We start from the raw sequence: 21,138 nt of genomic DNA, 5'->3' as shown, positions 1-21,138 counted from the left end.
CTGAAAATAGACCAATGTTACCGACGGAGTGCCCGGGTGGTAGCAATGCTATTGGCACGTGCGACCAATGTAAAACGTGTGCTAGCGCCCGTCCGCGATGTGAATGGAGTTTCGCAGGACCTCTTTACATTAGTGCGACAAATGGATGGAGTGTTTTCGGAGAGAATCCACAGCTCCACTGTGACGGCGCGAATGGAAACTGTGTGTTGAATCGATACAATGTCACGGATCGGGGCTGTACCTTAGCACAGTTTATCTGTTTCTTGGAACCACTAGACTAGAGTAGACGATGGCGAAACCCCGATCAACGCCGTGACGAAGGCAACATTATGTGGCGCTGCAACACCACCATTCCATTGGTGGATCCATTCCGTGGGCGCATTCCTCGAACTCAAATCACTCGGAAGCATGTCACTGTGCCAGGGGGCCCGTAGGAGTCGCAGTGAAATACGTCGATACCTCAGTAGCAGTAACCTATTGGCGTGCCGTTCCGGGCGCTTTATCGACCATTAAACGGTCACTCCGTGCTGAATATCTGCAGCATATGGTCATGGGGTTCACCTTTGCCTGTCTCGTTCACACTCAAGCCAACGTTGATGCCGCTTGGATACCGCTGGCATGGTTTCGGATCAACGAAGAACCACCGTGTGTCCACGCGTTCGTGACCCTCATGAATCGTCGGGCTTTATTGCAATAAACACACGCTAAATGGTCCGTGCAGCAACGCGCCTTACAGAGAGGAACAAACGTTGACATTTTATTTGACTGCAGCAGTACGGGCAGTACCGGCAGCACCTGCCACTAGACGCCTCACGACTCCCCCTCGAGGAGACTCGACGGTTTTCTTTCTTTTCTCCGGATCCGCTCTCTGGTACCGTGCTCTGTGGGTGTTCGTCGCGTGTTCAATGCTTCATAAACACAGTAACCTTAGCGATGGGCCCACGAACAGAAAGAGAGGCACCATGCAGCGAATCCGTTACTAGGCGATGCGACAGATTGGATGAAGGGTATAATTTACCAGACGCAGCCATGTTTGCAACTATTTCTGTTCGTCACGTCAAGGACTTTGCTTTGGCTCGGTTTTCACTGAAGATCGGGATCTGAAGCTGTGAAGACAGACGTTTAATTCCCTGTCCTTCACTACAGACACACTACAGGAGAAATTGGATTCACGTAGCGACAGCGAGCACTTGCCAGTTCTTTCATGAGTTGTATGAGGATGCAGTCGTTGCAGATAAATTCACTTGCATCAATCAGTCATCTTCAATCATGCAGCAGCCGTAAATTTCTCCGTTTGGTGCATGTGAGTTCTGCAAGCATAAAAAGCTCAAAAAGCGTGGTGCAAATGGTGCTTCGTCCTAACGCAGTTGATGCTCGCCGGCTCATTCCAACAGTGACAGCAGCAACGCGACGTACGATCCCGCTGAATTGAGTATCTGAAAGGGAAAACGAAAGAAGTCATTCATAGTCAGCCCATCATCAGCCACTTGCCAACGGGGTTCGATACCGATTTCAGGGCCGGCAGGGAGGCTCGAGTAAAACCAAAATTGGCATCTACTGCTTTGCCGGCTCGCATCATACACACCAGCAGCAACTTCTGCGTCCGAATGTCCGCCGTATACCAAGTGCCATTGTAGATCGCCCGCTGCACTTGCTCACTCTGTCCAAGGGAGAGAAACAAAAACGGGGAAACCCCAAACGAATGTTATGCATTCATGGCCGCAGTGCTCGGTGTTGTTACCTCGTGGTGCAGCATCGAACCATAGTAGCAGTAATAGGTAATTTGGATAATGATTGCCAAACTGTAGACCATGTACACGACCATGATGCTCGTGCCGGCCGAGATGACCAGCTGAAAGCCGAGCATACACAGCAGTATCGACGAGATGAGTAGCTGATTGAAGATGATGTGACGGTACGCACCGATGATACGCTTCGCCAACCACAGCACATACTGGTGGTACCGAATCAGTGCACCGACTGACGCCAAGTCCGCTACCTTTTCCGTTCCCAGCAGCTCGAAGCGCCGCTGGACGATGACGAAATGGGCGAGTACGCTGGAGCAGAGCGTACCGAACGAGGAATCGCATGCGACCGATTCCAGCACCACCCAGACGATGGCGACGCTGCACCAGATGAAAAACACCGAGAACGTTACCGGATGCTGGATATCGAAGGGGAATCTGGTGGTCGGGTGGGGTGGAAAATATGATTCAATATTAGCACCAAGTTGCCTCATGCTCCTCCACCACCAAACAAACATCTTACTCCATCAGCAGTGGCAGCTTCCAGTCAGCGCCGGGCTCCGAGCTGATCACCTTCCAGAGGGCAGCACCACTGAACAGGGCGGCCGTTGCCATGGCGGAAACCAGATAGGTCCAGGCGTGCAGCAGATCGATCCGATTGTATCGCTCGATAATCCGCACTTCGCTTGGGCTCACCTTTCGCTTCAGTGCGATTAGCTCATCCACCAGCTGCCAGAGCGTCGACCGCTGCTGGCGTAACACACACTGCCGCAGCAACCCCAGATAGGCGGTGAACGTTGGTCCAAGGCAATCGCAAAGTAGCATAATTTCGGTACGATGATTTACCGCGAACAGAATGGTGCCCAGCTTCATCACCAGCACGGTCAGGAGACTGACGGCAAACACTGCCCGATTGGTGCGGGTGTCCTCCCGTGCGACACCGATCGCTGCGAAGCACCAGCGTTGTACCTGGAAAAAGTCACCCATCATGGTTCACGGTTATGTCCGGTTCCGGTCCGGTCCGTTCCGTCCTTTTGTAGCAGTAGCCACGTCCGCGTGGTCCAGACCAATTAGTCTCCAGTCCCCCAGTGGTTCGGTTTCGAAGAAAACCCACAATTAAGCTGTTCACGGTCGCGGACCAATAATTAGGAAAATTGTGATCAAGCCATGGACTGTCTCCGCGAAAGGACGATTGGCCGATGACGCCTCAGAAATTACGCATCTTTGGTGGGTATTAGATTGGAAAGAGTGAATCACGATTCGATGGTCAATCGATCAGCGGATTGATGAAATATTAAAGAGCCATCGCTGGAGCGGATCAATCTTGGTATTCGCTCACTTTGATTGCATAATCTCGATGCTGAACAACCTGCGAATCGATAACCATCAAAGCATGCTTCGTGTGATTCAAATAAAAACTGAAAACAAAGAGTGTTCTAAAGAACCTCCAAACTGACGATGGCGCGTGCAAAAAGTGGACAAAGCCCGTGCTAACACAAACAGTTAATGGCGCATCGGTCAAATTACAACATAATATACGTGGTGGCGCGGTAAAAACCGTCCGGCCAGCCGGTGAACGGACCAACAGCGTGACCTAAAAAGTAATTAAAAGTGTACAAATTATCAATGTCATGGCACATCCACTGGGATGGCGCGAATTAATAATAAAGCATCGGCACAGCGCACAATGGCCGAGGAGTGCCGGTGCGCGAGAATCACGCCGGCCGTGGCCAGAGCGGATAATAACCGTTCTGTCCGGCCAGAACCTTTGCTGCTGCTGCTGCTACTGCTCTTGAAGATGAGGGCAAATAATCTTCAAAAAGGAGCGAGAAATATTGTCCTTTTACTCGATTATCACGAGCGAAAGAGTGGCGCGGGCCAAGGGGGGGGGGGGGGGGGGGGTGTACCGGAGCCATTATTGCCGCCATTACCACACCGTACTTGAGCACTCGAGCCACGCCGTGCCCAAATCCGCCGCTGATGCTTCCGCCACGCGGTTCGGTACCGGGGCAGCCAAAGTGCAAACTCATCGCGCGGTACGCGGCAACGCGTCGCATCTTAAGCCGTGTCTCCGCCGAGCCGGCTTCTTCGTCAGAATGTGCATCCGGGCGAAGGAATCGGGACTAGCGTCAGAGCACCAGCAGCACCACGGTGACAGTGTACCGAAAACCGACACACAGAAAAACCATCCTATGATTTATGGATGGGAAGTTTTTGGGGTGGCCACCGTTCGTTCGCTCGCTTGCGTCTCCCTGCAGTTCGTCCTTGCACCCGCTTTTCTGCTAGCCAGGCTGAAACCAATAAGAAAGCACAAGGACTACGAGCTCGTACCGGGAGGAAAGTTTAGCCGTTTCTTAGCTGGTTCCTTCTCGGCGAACAAACCAGGAGCAGCAGGATGCATTCCTGAGTGGGATGAGAATGTTTCTGCGAAACCCTCGGAAGCATCAGCCAGCTAGCCGGTGGACGGTTGTGGTGAGGTTAAGCTGTTGTCGTCACTTTCCGTGGTGGTTTTCGTGGCGAATCAGAAGCTCCAAGTCCGGACGAACGGTGCTCGGTGAGAGTTGCAACAAAAGCTGCCACAAATAAAGGTGCCATGTTCTGCCACGGGTCGGTCTGACATCGGTGCACACGCGGCACCATGAATTTCCGAAGCGATACGCGAACGCTAGCCAAAGAAGCAGAAAGCTGGCCACAACATGAAGCAATACCTCACTGGATGGTGAGCGAGTACTTGTTTCCGCTCTCGCTTGCCGCACACGAATCGAATTCAATCACGTATGAGTTTGCAGTTTATTGCTGACCCTGGCTGGCCGAACTGTGCCGGCGGCTGTGGATTGCAATCGGAGGAAATTAATTGCCCAACCAGCTGGATGGTTCAGATGGTTCCACCATATTGCTGAGATGTATTTTCCCGGTTTGAATCCGGAGCGTGTTAGCAGCGGCCACTGCAAGACTTGTGGATGCAATCGAATTCCAAACAGAATCAGCACATGTCGGTGTAGTTGACCTTGCAATATTGAAGCTGCTAAGTGGAAGGTTTGTTGGAAAAAGAAAAATGTACACCAAGAAGTAGGTTTTGTACTTTCACTTCTTCTAATCAAGTCAGTGAATGTAATCGCGTAGGATTTTTGGGGGGAAAATATTTCATTATCGTCAAATGAATGACGAGAGTTGTTAGCCAATGGAATTAACCTACCACCTTCTCGCGTGGGCAAGGATGCAATGCCCAGAGTTCAACGTGTCTACGCTCTGCCACCATTTTAAAGCTAGTCCGGAACGCGTTTCCTGGCAATTCGTTGATTCCATAGTACGCCAAAAACCATAGACGCTTCCGTTGGTTTTTGGATCGTGGAGCAGCTTAGAAAGAGGAAACCTTGACGACCGAAATGAGCGCAATAAGTAAGCGAACAAAATATGAAAAATTGCTCCACGCCCCCCGCCGGTAGCATCCGGACACCCGGGCACCATTCTTTAATCAACTAGGAAGCCTAGCTGCTGCATTTTACTCATTCATGGCAGCGTGTTAGCACCGTTTTAACAGTCTTTAGACAGTTTAATAGTGCCATTATTTTGGGGGCCCCCGCTCGACGGCATCTTGATTTTCTCTGCGAGGCCGCGTAATCCTCATCCGCCTCCCACTGCCACACGCCAGGAGCCACCACGGCCCTCCACGCGTAGGCAGCGTTTGGTTTTCGTTCGGTAATCCGCTCCATAGAGCTGCGGAGGAATTTCATCCTGACAACAGGAGAACTGGAGCGTCAACCGAGCAACGCGACAGCAACCACCCGAGGAGGAGGGGGAGAAGCATGAGGTTCACGTTTCGCGGTTTTTCCGTGTGCGTTGCCCACACGATCTTTCGGTCGGTGGTTTTACGCACCATGCACCCACCGAAGACCGGAGCCCCGGCACATCCCTGGTTCCAAGGCCCCTCAGTTTCGTGGTCGTCGTGTCCAGGGACCGTAGGGCGCCGTGAAACTGGTCGCGGGAGATAAAATATTTCTTTTTTGCTTTGTTTTCTCTCCGTTCTCCAAACACACACTCTCTGCTCGACGTGCTGTAGAATGCTGTCATAATGCAAGATTTTCTTTTCTTTGCCATCCTTTCCCCCGGCGGCTTCCCTCCCTCGAGGCTCGTTTTTCACCGTCGGTTTCTACCGTCCACTTTTCATATTTTTCCAACGTCCGCTGCCTCTCCCGGGGAGACAGGAGCTTTTTTTAAATGTTTTGTCGTGGTGACTGGAACATATCTGGCGAGGTGTCTCAACACAAGCCTATCCGAGTGACTTTAAGTGAGGGTTTTTGCGATGAAGCCCGGTTACATGTTGTTCAAGTGTACCGCAGGCCAGTTCTGTTACTTATCGGGCACTTCCAGAACATGTTTGAGAGGACTATTTGAACATAAACGTAAAAAATTATCCAAGATGGATAAATATGCATCCTAGCCTTAAAATGAAAAAAGCACATGTAAATTGAATGTCATGAATTTTATTTCTAATTCGAAAAGAAAATGGAAAGTTCAGTGCAGTTCCAGCCATGTATAGCGAAAGAACAATTTCTGTGTGATCATCACGTTCTTGGGGCTGCAGTGGAAATTTCACGACTTGATGCGGGGAATCACAATCGAATCCGAAGAAACTAACTCGAAGCAAGTTCTAAGGGGATGTAGGATGATACTGAGATGGCAGTCTTTAAAGCAAACCAGCGGATCTCCCTTCTCTTTGTTCAGACATGCTAAGGCTTTGACTTATAAATCTCATTTGTACAAATGAGTGGACTTTTCGCACCGAATGTGTAGAATTCAGCATTGCAAGCTCAAATCGTGATCCACAATAATTTGCTACTTACCCCGGCAGTTTGAGAACCTCGGAAAAGCAATTCGTTCTCGTTGCTGGTGGCAGATAATAATCGTTAAATTTAACGCGCTTGTCTGTAGGAAGGATAATCCACGTATCATGATTCAAATACATTTTACTAAGCCCGGTTTAAAGGCTTTCTAATAACTTCAAATCAACCGGCTCTTCATACCCCTTGCAAGTGAGGACAGAATCTGGGAATTTTGTCGTTTTTTGTTTCTCGGTTTTGGAAGACGGTGACCTGCGGTTTTCCCCTCTTCATTACAAGATAAGCGTAATAAACCGATCCGGACTAAACCTGGAGGGCAAAATGAAGTGGATCCATGATCAAAACTCGGGCTCTTGCGTACTCCAAATATGCTTACAAAAATCATGTTTTATGTTGTCTTTTTAAACGAAATGCACGCAACTTGCACGCAACTTGCAAGCAACTTGAAAACAAACGACTTTCCCTCAAAAACGGCTTTTTCTTTCACCGAGCAACGACCAAGACCCTTTTCTCACTATGCAGCAGCATAATTGAATTACCAGAAACCGCGGTTCTTAAATTTATTTATTTTTTGCATTCTTTGTACACTATAAGTAAAAATCTTATTTAGTGATCGCCCCATCGCAAGGCACACGACCAATCACAATTGATGCTTCAAAATCTTCGCAAACATCGCTGCTATCCGGCTATGGATACGGCGTCATGAACTGCTAACGTTTAATTTAAGCTCTCGTGCGTTATGTTCGTCTCTTTTGTGAGCATTTCTCTTTCAGCAGTCCTAGGGACGAGGGTCACTTCATTTGTACGGTTGCTCTCCTATAAACGAAATCATTTCCGTCCCATCCGGACATGCTTTCTTAGAGGGACTGGGATTGTTGTTGATCGTGTTGAGGCTATGCAAGGATCCGCTGTACGGCGCTGGCCCTATCAAGCTTAGTATCACTGGGAGCAAAATTGTGCCGTGAAACAGTCCGTACGCAATCACTAGTAGGAAAATCTTGAAAAACGTCCTATACGTGTACGCCTGCGAACCGGACAAAATCGATAGCGAAAGGATCGTTGAACCGCCACCGTAGAAAACGGCCGCACCGATGTGTAGCACCGTTTCCAGACTCCGCGAATTTCTATCACCTTTGTTGATCGTCAGGAAGGTGTGCCCAATGTGAGCGGCATAATCGACGCACAAACCGACGGCCAGCTGAAGTGCTATGCACGAAACTAGATCCAGCGTCAGACCCCACACTTGCATCAGTCCGCCCACATTGACGAGGGTGAGCAGAACGCAGATGAATATCCAGAAGCAAATTTGCAGGTTCACAATCAGCACCACCGAACAGAACATCACCCCGACCAGGGCCAGCGCAATGTTGCGATAGATTTCCGTGTCGATGATCTCGTCCGTTACCCAGTTTCCGAATATTTTCGCCCACAGCGTCCGGAACTGATCACCGGTGCTGATATTGCTTCTCTCCAGAATCCCCTCAACGGCGTATTTCGCTGGAATGTATTCTTCGCGCTCCTTGAACGGCTTAAACTTAAAGTCCATCGTTGTGACCGTGATGTTCGGCGTAGGCTTTCCGCACTTGAGTTTGCCGGCAAACTTGATGTTCATCTGAAACCGACCTCCTTCGTAACTGAATAGGAACTTGGACAGATAGTTGCGGAAGTCACTATCACTGAGCACATCCACCGCGATGTCCTTTTTGTATCGCTTACTCACAAACTCCCCGAAGGCATCAACCCACGAGCTGACACTGTGTAGTATATCGGTACGGTTCTCTAGCTGCTGAGAGATTTCGAGCAACTTGGGCAGTTCTGCGGTATAATTAAGCCTTCCGAACAGTAGCAACGCTTCAAAACCAACGTTTGGATAGTGCTCGTGCGTTTTCACCACAAACTGGTTGTAGTACGTCTCTTCCGGTATGAACCAATTGGGATCGAATTTTTGACGCAACTGCAGCAGATTGTGAATGTTGACGCTAGTCATGAGAACCACCGCAAGTATGATGACGGATTTACCGGCGGTCGTAAGCAGTACCTTGGAGTACAGGGTGTTGATAAACCGGTGCATTAGATTGTACTCGCACCATAGCCCCGTGGACTTTTCATCGTGAACCACCCACAACAGGAAGGCATTCCGGCGACTAGCGATGCGAATTTCATCCAGCGTAAAGATCGCCACAAAGAAGGTGATGACGAAGAAGAACATCATGAAGACGCCGGCCGCAGCGTAGATGCAAAATGATTGTAGCGAGGGTATGACGGTGATCGAACCAACCACAAAGGCAACTATATCGGTGAGAGAGGTAACGGTGATTGAGGCACCAGCATGCTGCAGCATAAGTCCCATACGTTCCGGCAGTAGCAAATCTGGATTGGCCTTCCGCACTTTCCGGTAGCATGCCATCATAACAAACATATCGTCCACACCGAGACCCATCAACAGGAATGGCAGTGAAGTGTGTACAGGTCCGTACGATACACCGCTGGCCGCTACCAAGCCACAGCCCGCGATGAATCCCATTCCAACGCTCATCAATCCGACCGAACCAAGGATTACCTGAAATATGAGGCAGATATTCAAAACAATAGAGCTTCAAGTCAAATTTATCGTGCATCTACTTACCCTAAACTCGGTCCAGCTAAACTTCGACAGCACAAGCTGCATGTAGATGAACATAATGATACCCCCGTAGACCAACTTATCCATATCCTTGAACATGGACTCCTCACTGATATCTCCATAGCTGTCAACAGAAGAATTTCAAATGAGTACACTTCGATAGCCCACATTCATGATCAGCAAAGCAAACCTCACCTTCGGCCAGCAGCGTAGTAGATATCGGTTTCGTTCGTCGAATGCTCGCGTTTCGCTTTGGCGGCAATCTTCAAGAATGTTTCCTCCCAAAGGGCGGCATTCTCAGTGACCCAGTCCTCGGTTCCAGCTGCGTTACCGCTTACATCCGCGTTTACCTCCGTGAAATTAACATGCACATACCAGTGGGTCACCAGAGAGCCCGCCGACACGATACGACCACTCCAGTCGCGCTGCACATCACCCAACAGGGCGGAAAACTCTACCGTGTGGCCCGTCACGGGGCTGACAAACGTTTTGTTTAGACGATCCACGATCTCCTCCTTCGTCAGCGTGTTAATCTTTTCACGATCGTACTTCCACAGCTCCAGCAAACTACTCCCGTAGCATCCCTTTTCCAACTTTTCCAAGATTGGACAGAACAGGAATGAAGGAATATCGATAGCGGACGCGATCATCGCACTACCACCATCGGAATCACCCGTGTAGGCCGCAATCAATGGTACTCTGGGGAAAAGGACAATTTGAAAAGCACGAATCCAAGTCACATTTCCTGCCAATCACTTACTTATGGCACACGTCCGTCCAGCCATGTGTTTCTCCTTTGCTGTTCTTAAATTTGAAACTCTCAATCTCCTCGGTGATGGTTGCTAGCTGTGGAAAGGTAAAAATTAAAAAAAAGGCATCATGTCGACCACAACCCAGCCGAACCGAAACACCGAGACCTACCGTTTGCAACACTTCCGGCACTAGCACATCCGGTGCGGTGATCATAACCGTTTCTATTCGGTTGCCTTCCTGGAAGTGCTCTATCATCCAGTTGGTGTCATGCTGGAACTTGGATCCCAGCGGAATCCACAACTTCATCGGGCTTTTTTCCTTGTGAAACCGTACGAAACCAATGCTGCATAGGCCCACCAGCAACCAGCAGAGGCCGATGGTTTTCCACGCATTGTTACTGATCCAATAACCGAGGCTGGAAATGGTAAAGAGAAAAAGGGATAATTTCATAATGTGATGCGGTAGTCGATGCACCAAATCTAGAAAACCACAAAATGAGCTAAGGGAACACGGTCAGCGAGTATCGGGCTATATTTGAAGCATGGCATTTTTGTTGCCTGGCAAAAATGTGATTTGAATTTTATTAAACCCAAACAAACACCTTGCTTTGAATCGAGACAGACCGTAGGCGATAGGGGAGTTCTTGGTTATGACCTTTACTCTGAAATGACGGCACAGTACTTCATCATCTAGCTATCAGCTCTAATGCACTGAAGGATTGGCAAAAAATTCGTACATTTGTACATTAGCATTATCTCCACGTGTGGCATCGAGGCTTGCCAAACATTCGCACATTATATCAATTATTTTGGTTGTTTTTTGGTAACATTGCACCTCTTCATTTCATTGGGATCCATTGCGTTATCAGTGAGCGCACAAGCATGAAACAATCAAAAACAGTCGTAGACAAAAAACATGATTGTTTTACTTTCCATCAATTATGCTTTATTTTTCGAGTCGGTTTGTCAAGGAATGGCCAAAGTATTTGCCACGTGCAGTAGCAATAATGCCATTATCATTTCCGTATGTAATTTCTGTTGCTTTAAAAGGTAGATGACGTTGTTACATAATCAAAAAAAGTTCCCACGACGGTTGAAAGTAATCTTTGTGCCATCCCATAGAGCGATAGAGTCTGCAATACGAGGCTACGCACTAGACAGCAATCACAAGATGAACATGCAAGGATCATATTTCTTTTGGCAATTTTACCAAAATAAAACAGTGTTTTGTCACGTGGTATTTTTATTGAAATTTACTGGCAGATGGGAATGGCAGATTATTATTAGGAGCCCTAAAATATGTTTGAAATGACTTAAACAAACCATTGAAACGATAGAATGAAATCTGCCAAAACTATAAAATCAACCTTCCATCTTCATCGTGAAAGGCATTCGCATTATTTAAGCTGTTCGTGCGGAGACCAAATTCGCGGTCAAGGTAAGAGGAAGCACGGCCATAAACCAAAAAGGGAAGACATGAAGGTTCCACTTGCTAGGTGGTTGAGAAAAGTCACACCAGCAAACCATTATGCAAACGTACAATGCCGCTGCCTTTCAGCTGGACACGACAGAGGGGGAACGAGTGGTAGCAGTTGACACTTTTACTTTTCACGAACGAAAGCGAAACACCGGACACTGCTACCAGCCATAGCGGTAGCGAGCACGTGCGTCGCGTGTGCCGGTTTGTTGTTTGGCGTTGCTAGCTTGGTCTTGGGCAACAATCAAACCAAGATGCCACGGATCACGCCATTTGACCGCGATCTCTATTCACGTGCATCATCATCTACTATTCCGTGTAACGACATGTGTCCAAAACCGGATCGGAATTCGCTCGCACCGCCGTGTGATGGATTACAAAACTTTACAGGAAGCGCAGAGGCGCGGAGCGATTCATGTTGAGCCATTTCCACTGTCATTGGGCCCGATTTAACCGCATACAAACTATGGACGGATGTATAGAATCCCTTGAACACCGGCGATAAGCGAAATGATTCGGCTGTTGATGGATCGGTGCTTCTAACTCGCACTTGCTGCGCCAACTCGACCAATGTACCGAAGCAAAGGGCCATAGATCGGGTGACATATGCTACAGGATCTCGGGGGGAGGTGTTCATGTCCATCGGAATGAGTATTTGTTTCCGATAAACTTGATAACCCACACAAAAATCAATACAATCGCCAATTGCACTTTGGAACATTGATACATCACTTGCGTACCCAAGTGGCGATAAAGCCGTCTAGTTATTAGCACAGAAGAAAAAATCGATTGACTCCAGACAGTCATCACGTGCCTAGTGCAACCCGGCAAGAAATAAAAAAAACCTTTGCTCCAAAGCTACATGGAAAAAATCATAAACCACGCATCGGATTGTGGATTCCGATCGAGCAGAGATAGTTGTGCCGGCCCAATGGTAACATGTACATTCCTTCGACTTATCTCTGTTATCAAATTGCTAACTCACAGCTACGTTTGCCAACCTTGAAAAGCATATCATCAACAGCTAGACTGCGGGCTTACTCTTATCAATTGCTCGATTAAATCATTCCAAGTTTCATCGGCGTTGAATACCGAATAACAATGCCTCGACCCCGCATGCATGAATTTGGTTGTCGCGTTGGTTTGCTATCGAAACAAAAACGCCAGACCTGGTACAACGCGCCAAAACTTGAGGTACTCCGGGTGACATGAAGCTTCGGTTCGGTTGCTAGACGCGATAAAACAAACGACACCTAATCAACCAATCGACAGTACAGTTCGACTGCGTAGATTGGGGCTGATGCAGTGTGCATCTACTTAATTTCTTATCTGCGGCGAATAGATGGCGAATATGAAGCTCTTCAGGAAAGTGTTGGCATCGGAAAATCCGAAACCAGCTAATGTTCTCGAAGCCATATCAATTCTCATCTCGCTCGTGGACAAACAATTTAAATCCAGTTTTTAGCAGAATATCCCCGGAAGCTTTTTAAGCGATCGCTAATTTTCAATTCAGTTCCGCTAAAATTCGCAACGTTAGGCCGACCACGGCTGAACTTGTAGCGTGAAACTTGTTTGACAGCCTCTCATAACAGCAGCATCACGATTGAACCCATCGCCTATCCTCCACGGAACGATTCGATGAAAACACAATTTCTGCCGCTTCCTGCTAGCCACACGGTAAACACCGTAGACAGTTCACGACCGATATCAAATGGCGAAATTCACTGTCAAGGATACGAGAAAAGTTCAAACGTTCGACCCCCACAAAGGATACCGGTTTTACTGCCAACGATCGTGCATAAATTAAGGCCTATAAATACGGTGGATCTCTTCATCCCGCATACTTACCGGTAAAAAAACGTTCCAATCAATAGCGACACATGGTACGACAGACGTCCCATGAAGCTCATTCGCGACGGAATCGGTTCATCGTCGGCCGGCTGATTTGCGCTGCTATGCAGTAACTCCTCACTGTGCGTTCGATGCTTATTCCCAATGTAGTGGCCATTGGTGATTGCAGTTTTCGTTGCCGGTTGTGGTTCCAAGGAATCATCAGCATACGCCGTAGCCACAGGTTCATCCGCCAAATCAACTTCCTGTGCCATACTGACTGAGAACCACTAGAAGTCGATCGTGCTGCACTGAACGCGGCTTCCGGTTAGAGTGGTACACACTGTTCGCACGAACGATTACAGCAATTTGTCTGGCTCGCTTATCACAATTCCTCTTGCGTTGACAGGAGACACGCGTTCTGTACGAACCAACCACTAACCAACACTGAGCAAACGCAATGCAACGCAAAACAGACAACTATCACTCGTCAGTATGGATGGAATCGTTGTCCACAAACTCAATTTGGGTTAATTAAATATTGCCATCGTACGTTTGGATGTTGGTGCACCCTAGAACAGACTCTAAGCTCTCATCACTGTTAAACGCACACACTCGACGGACACACTGCAGGAACATAAATCTGTACACGAGTAACACAAATGAGAGAGAATACAACGTGTTATCATCATCACTACAAATCATTGCATTTAACCGGAAACGCATAAACAAGACACGCCTCTGATAGACACACGATACTATTACGCACGATGATGAATGCAATTTACAGCGTTGCACTACACAGAGCAGCGGATCTTATCAGTCCACCCATTGCACACTCACTCAACTTTAATGAGCCCATCGTTAGAGTTTTCTTCCATTGTTGCCGAACTCCTACTACAGTCCGAGCCTGACTCTTACGTCACTGTGAAACGTAGTAAACGCTTCCAGCCGTCGCTAGGGCCTTACTAAAATATTTCATTGCCAGACCAGCGTTAATTAATTCTCGGCCAGACAGCGCGCGTTATTCATTCGTGTGCCGGCCGCGAATTCCAGCGTGGCCGCCGAAAAAGACGATTTCAACGATGGCCCTTGAGCGTCTGCGTTGCAGCAGCCTCCCAACGAGCTGCAGGCTGTTCCCATCCTCTTTTCGGCTCGGTGCTCCGTGTGTAGCCATGCTTGACGACCCTGAGGCACGGGGAGGGTCGCCGGGACTTATGGCTTGAGTGAACTTACGGTGCCATCGCTAATAACTGTTCGCGTCCGCGGTCGTTCGTGGCGACGCAGAAGCATAGTTTCCCACCAGCAGCACCACCACTGGTGCGAGTGACCGGGAGATCAAGCGCTTTGACAATGGGCCTGCAATTAAAACAAATCCATCTCGACTCCATCGCCCCTCGTTGATGTCGTCGTCGTTATTCTTTAGGCACGCAATCGCACGATGAGACGATTACTCACCCACCGATAGTACGCCAATGCTGTTGAACCGTGTGGTGGTACTATCTTATGGTCTGGCGAAAAAAAAACTGGTCAAACCGTTGGAGTGCTGATTGCAGCTATTTATAACCATGGCTGGATGCTTTTCTTCGAGCCTTAATTTGAATCCGTAGGCACTGGAGCTCGTTACAGTTACGTTAGTAAGATTACTTTTACGCTAACACTTTATTCTTGGGGTGAGTGCTCTACGTCATGGTGAGTGAGCGTGACTGACCGCAAACTGCCAACCCTGCCTTGTGCTCATTGCTGTGAAATACCTGACCCGAAAAACTCGACTTTCACGCCATCATTCGACGATGGTTGGAAGTGTAATTGGAAGCACTGAAACGGAATCTTTTCGCCAAAACTGTGTGGCGATGAGAGGCGAGTAAATCTATGACGCCAATCGCCGGTTCTCTCTTCACGAGAAACATCAGAAATTGTAACACTAATCTAACGTCACGCTATGCTTACGCTATCTATCACGATTTATGCTTCTTTTTTTCCCCTAATCTCGTGTCCGTGTTACGAGCCATATGAAGGTTCTACCAATGCCGGATCCGCTCCGAAAGTGAAACTCATCCACGTTGCTTACGGCCACGATCTAGCAGCAGGTCACCATTCGATCGATCGATCGAACGAACGGAATCTCTGGCTCGGCTAATAAGATGGAATAACAACGAACACCGCCACCAATCTTCAGCCACCCCCGGAATGATCACCGAAGGCATGGATTAGAACTCGATTAGGCTCGCGCTTGCTAATGGTCAATGGACCGGTTTTGGTGGATCTTTCTGGAAAATCAACCCATGCGCATCATAATGATTCTCAGCCCGGTTTTTAGAGCATTCGAGAATATAAGGACTGCAAATCGCAGAAGAAGAAAAAAAACACTCGATCACTCACAGAATGTTCGCCTCACCGCTAAACAAATTCGGTCGCTCGAAAGCAAAAGTGACGCGAGGGATTAATTGTTGGGCCACGAGGTTGGTTCGGATTGGACTCGGTATGGATGGAGAAGGGCGGGAGTGCAAGGTCATGGTCGCCTAATGTCACCACTGGCGGCGGTAAAATTCATCAGCCGTTGTCCCTGGCGTGCTAAAGCCCCCATCGATGCCAGTCACCGGTGAAAACGACGAATCACTGCGCGGTCACCACTGACCGAACGGCGCCGAATGCTAATCTAACCGAAACTCGCGACCGTTAAGTGGAACCACAAACACTTGACCAGATATGCGCGGCTAATATTGATGAGCACGGTGTGCGGCGCTGAAAACACAGGAAATCGTTGACGTCGACGGATAAAGCCGGTAACCAATGCATCCTTGAAGATCACCAGCGGATTATCCACGACTAGCAGCAGCAGCAGCAGCAGCAGCAGCAGCAGCAGAGAGTTCCGGCACAACCTGCCCAAGGGGAGGGGTGTAGTGAAGAATGCAGGGAATGTTCCCTGCACGCAGTGGGTTCTGCAAATGATCTTTGAACTCTGTTTGAAATCGGCAACCGAAAAGGTGTGCCAATGTCAACTAAACGCATTGACCTAGATGGTCGTTAATTTTGTGAGGGGCTGTAGCATTCAAGGAGCAAGATCACCTTGGCTTCAAGGGAAACCCCTCGGTGTCATTTCTTTCGACGTTTTTTTTTTTGGCTAAGTGAAGGGATCGCCTATCGGGCATCAATCATCGATCGCTGGTAGCGCTTTGGATCTCGTGTGGTGCAGTGCAGTTCTGCTCGAATGCTCGATCGGTGGAGTCCCCACAACCTGTCGCAGCCACGCTGATAGAGTTGTGGCATCTCAAGACGCATGATTGGTCGTTGATTAGCGTGTACCGTTCGAATGGTTGGTAAACATTTGCCAACATGTAACTATCCGCAAACACGCAACCCCAGAGTGCTGGCTGCCACCAGTGTCACCACCAGCTATCAATCTTTTCGCACCAAATTGAACATGATTCCATCAAGACGCTGGAATGCTGGAAGAGGCTTTCAGGATCGAAAAGATTCCGAAAGTCGCCTCGCTGATCCCAAGATAAATGCGGCTGTCCTTGAGTAACGAGGTGTAATGGCCAGAACTGCGAAGCAGAAGAGATGGATGCATTTTGTCTGCCTTTCGGCTACCTTTCTGCATTGTATCCTGCGCCGTTTCGAATCATGTCTCGGTCAGTGCCTTTTCGAAAGCGGTCATCTTCTGTGCGGCGGAGGTGCTAAAACCTGTTTTTACCCTTATGTTTAAGACTCGTATTTAAATAATTCACACTATCACAAAGAGAAGAATTGGAGAAATGGCCAATTTTTATCGGATGGAGCGAATGACTCCAGCGTGCGGTGCGTGGTCCTTGAAGGTCACGTGCACCTTCACACGGACCATACCGGTATTGCAATTAGCGGTATCAAAAACCGGCCACCACAGTTATGATCCCCATCACACTCTAAAAACACTCGGGCACAAGTGTTATTAGGTGATAAAACGATTCACATTCACCGATCCCACGGAATGCATCGTATGCAAACGCCACACTACCGAGCAGCAACTACTGCATCGCCATCAATGAGAAACTAGTGCACGAACCCAAAGAGCAAGATGGTGTGCTGTAATCAAGAGATCAAGAGCTTTCTCACACTATTCGTTTGACCACTCGTCTCGGTCTCAATACAAAGGCCTTGTAATTGATTGATTACATTCTATGCGCCAGCGGGAAGCCGCTCCCACTACTGTGGCCTCTGATTGCAACTTTCAACTTGATGGAGCCGTCTACATCGGAGTACTATTGGCATGACATACTTTGGCATCGCTACGGACTCTCGCATCAGCTGGGGCGAAACATGTGTGCGGATTTGTTCCGACGCTGACAGCGATCTCAGAATGACCGACCGACCGACTGTTCACTGCACTGTTTCTGGTTTCTGCACTGCTCGCAAGACGTAACACATGTACCGTGAACAGCATCAACGCTTGCACCGTTATATGAGCATAAGCTACCATTAACATGCTTATGCTATCGTCCTGATCCACTGACATTGCAAGGTAGTCCCATCGGGGTTTTCCAGGGTCCGGTGATGATTGCGAAATATTAGAAATGAAATAGCTACCGTGCGTCAGAATCGTTCTGGTTGCATTAATAACGCGCACACACACTACTATACCTGTTCCTCGGAACAACGCACGCGCAAAACACCGCCAAGCACTCGTTTACACTTGTCCACCATTTAAGCACCTCTATCTTGGGGCTGTTTGTCGCGACAGTTCGCGGTTCACGTTTCGTTTGACCGCCGACAGTAGTTGACAAACCGCGGAGGAAACGGTGAAACGCGCGACCACCCCGAAGGTCTGCTGTGGGACAACAACAATGAACGTCGTCACAATGAGGCGTGCGAGGGACCGTGCGTCTGCGTCCCGTTCATTTCGATGCCGTTCCGTGTTCATTAATGCTTCAGAATGAGAGTGTGTCGAACGACGATGCCACAGTCAGTGCCAAATGTTGCTACCCCTTTTGCGGGAGGAATCTTTGATTTTTTTACAAAATATCCCTTTAAATGGCGCTGCGTTTGTTCTATAGATCGTAATTTTAACTCATTTGTGACTTCATCCCATTCTACATCTTCATGGGAAACGGTCAAGTGTTTTTACGAGATGAGTCGTCGTCTACTATTCCTCGTGGTCATAAACTTTTTTAAAATTATGCTTCTTAAGTGAATAGAATGCTGATGGTGGTTCGAGAAACGCTACAGCAACGTAGAACTAATATGTTTAATACATCTTATCCTTTGGAATACCTACGGTATGCTCATAGAATAAAACATCTTGACTAATGTGAACAACAGACATGTTTTCTATTACATAGTCGAAAAATTGGTAATTTTAGAAAATATTATGTAAGACAACGGTTCATCAATTACATTTATTTTTTGCTTCTCATTAAAATATACATAAATCCCTTCACAAGAATGGTTGTACACGCATTAGACAAGGTTTCCGACTGCTATTTATATGATAATCACGTTTATAAATTGATTTTTTTTTATTTTAAAAGAAGGATAAAAAATCCACTAGAATTACTACATAGAAATTCCGCAAATTAATTCAATAAATTACTTCAACTCATACACACTCCGTTATTTCCATAACTGAAATTTTAACTTGAACAACAATCAAAGGGACGATTCTTGGAGAAAAATGAATTTTCGGAGCTCATGAAATATGCTTTTGGGAAGCCATTCCACATTATGAAACTGTCCCGCTTTATCGCTCAACGGACAAAACCGGTTCGACCGCTTCGATTCAGCCGTGTTTCAAGATGGTTGTGAGCTCAAAAAAATTTTAAATGATTTTTTTTTTAAATGCAATTTTACGTATTTCAGTTTATAATTTATGCCGCTTATGTTTTACTATTTTTCAAATTATGTTAATTTTTTGTTTGTGGGCATAGGCATTTCGTAGTACATTAGCATAATTATGATTCATAAGGTAAACTACGTGAAATAGCGTTAAAGAAAATAGTGCACGAACACAAAGCCAAAAATAAGATCAGAAACATTTTAAATGACTTATCTGTTTAGCGGTCACTACAACAAAAACAGTACTTGAAATGCTAGTATGCAATGGAACGCGGCCGGGTGTTTAGTTGATAGCGTTTACTATTACGCCACCCGAGAATACTGTGTAATCTCGACGCATCATTGATTCCATAGTCCTATTCTGAGACGAATCGACGTGTTCGCATTCGGATTTTCTATGAATGAAACAAACCTACAAAAGAAACGTGTTGGACCGAATGCTTAGAATGATAATATAATCGTCTGAAGAATTTAATTTCATCATACGCCGGAGATAAGCGATAATTCCTTTTACATGAAAGAATATGATCTTGAAGGGATGCTTAACAATTCAAAACATTCGTTAGAATATCAGTAATTGTTCCAACCACACATGAGGGATTAATTCAAATTCTTTCTGATCTGTGATCCTCACATTACGTCATTTCATGTTCCCTTGCCTTCGTACCATGTGCGCCTAGTCAATGACGGAAGTGGATGCTGCTCTCGCCTGCTCCTGTTCAATATCAATCAGCTATAAGAGGTCATCATAAAGGATGGCCCTGTGATAGGACTTCATTAGAAGATTAAGCAATCGTGCAATGAGGTCTTTTCACAACGTGACAAATATGGTTTACAACAGTTTTATTACTGGTCACATAGCTACAACCAAGTTAAGCATTAAAATCCTCATGCCCGCTCATAAACGCCTCAAATAGACAGCATGTGCGATCTCAGTTTGGCATTCCACCTGCGAGACGGCAGGAAGTTTGTTGAATAAAAAGTAGAACGCCAGCAGAACACCATTCCATTCGGCGTTCGGGGTGGCAAGGGTTATCGCGCACTTCAGTTCAAAACTCGGCGTCCGAAGGCTCGAAAAGCATAATCAGCATGGTTCTTGTGCTCAATGACCAGAGTTGCCTAGGGGGCGAAACTGATAACTTCTACTTGGCGGCTTCTGCCTTCAAGGAGGAAGTAAGAACCATTCTAGACACAGTTCCTGCCGCCGTCCGGCAACTGATAAGCCGTCGAACACGAACACCAAGAAACTGCGCATGCGTGCGTATAGATTTTTGATCAAAAGATGCTTAAATTTCGGATTTGATCGGTTCGTCTCTGCCGGCTGAATGACGGAATCGGACCGTCGATCAGGTGTGTTGACTGTTTGTTTTAGCTTACCGTGTGTTACCTGCGCTAATGGTGATGCTGATGACGATGATGATGATGATGATGAGCATGCGTGACAGCAACATCCCACCAACACATTTTGAGCAGGCATGTTCCACTCACACCGCGATCATGCTGCTAGGCATAGGCGATCGCATGCTCGCTCGGGTATGGTTCTCACTTCTCTCGCATCATGTTCATTGTCTTTCCGTCGACCAAATCTAAAATTCTCTGTTTTAAACTCAACAATTAAACTCAAAAGATCGTTATTTCATGAGTAATCTTCAAGAAAATTACTTGAAATATACTGAAGCTGTTTTATTATTGGTGGAAAAACATCAAAACTCATGTTAAAGATGTATACCTAGCATAAAAGTCCATGCCAGTTTCAAGCACGCTTCACTCTACGGTGCGCTTTACTCTCACTCACCCAAGCCATAAACTCCCACAAACAATAGCGATCGAGAAAATACTGCACAGAAAAATCAGCTAGTAAGAATAGGAAACTTAAGATTTAAACGATATTTAACCTGTAGGTTTTCTCTCATGGAGACGACAGTTAAACCTTAAAAAATTACTACCATTTTGCTTATCAATCGAGCGTAATTTTAAAATAAAATGTCTCGCATTCTTCCCTCATACGATCACCATCGTGTGTTACTGACTGTGTCATTGGCACACGGACCTGATGCTG

The 21,138-nt window shown here is 47.2% G+C and overlaps 2 protein-coding genes across 7 annotated transcripts; both read right to left on the bottom strand.

Annotated features, from left to right (window-relative positions):
- Positions 1-1,382: 1,382 nt before the first annotated feature.
- LOC126572783 (odorant receptor 47a-like) lies at positions 1,383-2,735 on the bottom strand. Its single transcript, XM_050232415.1, has 4 exons — positions 2,269-2,735; positions 1,742-2,183; positions 1,508-1,660; positions 1,383-1,436 (listed from the first exon to the last, which is right to left on the bottom strand). Exons 1-4 carry the CDS (start codon positions 2,733-2,735, stop codon positions 1,383-1,385), a joined length of 1,116 nt encoding a protein of 371 aa, XP_050088372.1.
- Positions 2,736-7,133: 4,398 nt separating this feature from the next.
- LOC126568933 (NPC1-like intracellular cholesterol transporter 1) lies at positions 7,134-18,076 on the bottom strand. Of its 6 annotated transcripts, none has more exons than XM_050225631.1 (7): positions 17,835-18,076; positions 13,287-13,911; positions 10,131-10,377; positions 9,970-10,055; positions 9,405-9,908; positions 9,213-9,333; positions 7,134-9,146 (listed from the first exon to the last, which is right to left on the bottom strand). In XM_050225631.1, exons 2-7 carry the CDS (start codon positions 13,541-13,543, stop codon positions 7,383-7,385), a joined length of 2,979 nt encoding a protein of 992 aa, XP_050081588.1. In that variant the 5' UTR covers positions 13,544-13,911; positions 17,835-18,076; the 3' UTR covers positions 7,134-7,382. The 6 variants fall into 6 exon arrangements, with proteins under 6 accessions (XP_050081588.1, XP_050081590.1, XP_050081591.1 ...); XM_050225633.1 differs by having other exon boundaries at positions 17,889-18,076; XM_050225634.1 differs by having other exon boundaries at positions 17,910-18,076.
- Positions 18,077-21,138: the final 3,062 nt, after the last annotated feature.

The sequence above is a fragment of the Anopheles aquasalis genome, chromosome 2, assembly GCF_943734665.1.
Source record: "Anopheles aquasalis chromosome 2, idAnoAquaMG_Q_19, whole genome shotgun sequence".
Taxonomy (NCBI): Eukaryota; Metazoa; Arthropoda; class Insecta; order Diptera; family Culicidae; genus Anopheles; species Anopheles aquasalis.
This window is presented reverse-complemented; position numbering and strand designations above follow the sequence as displayed.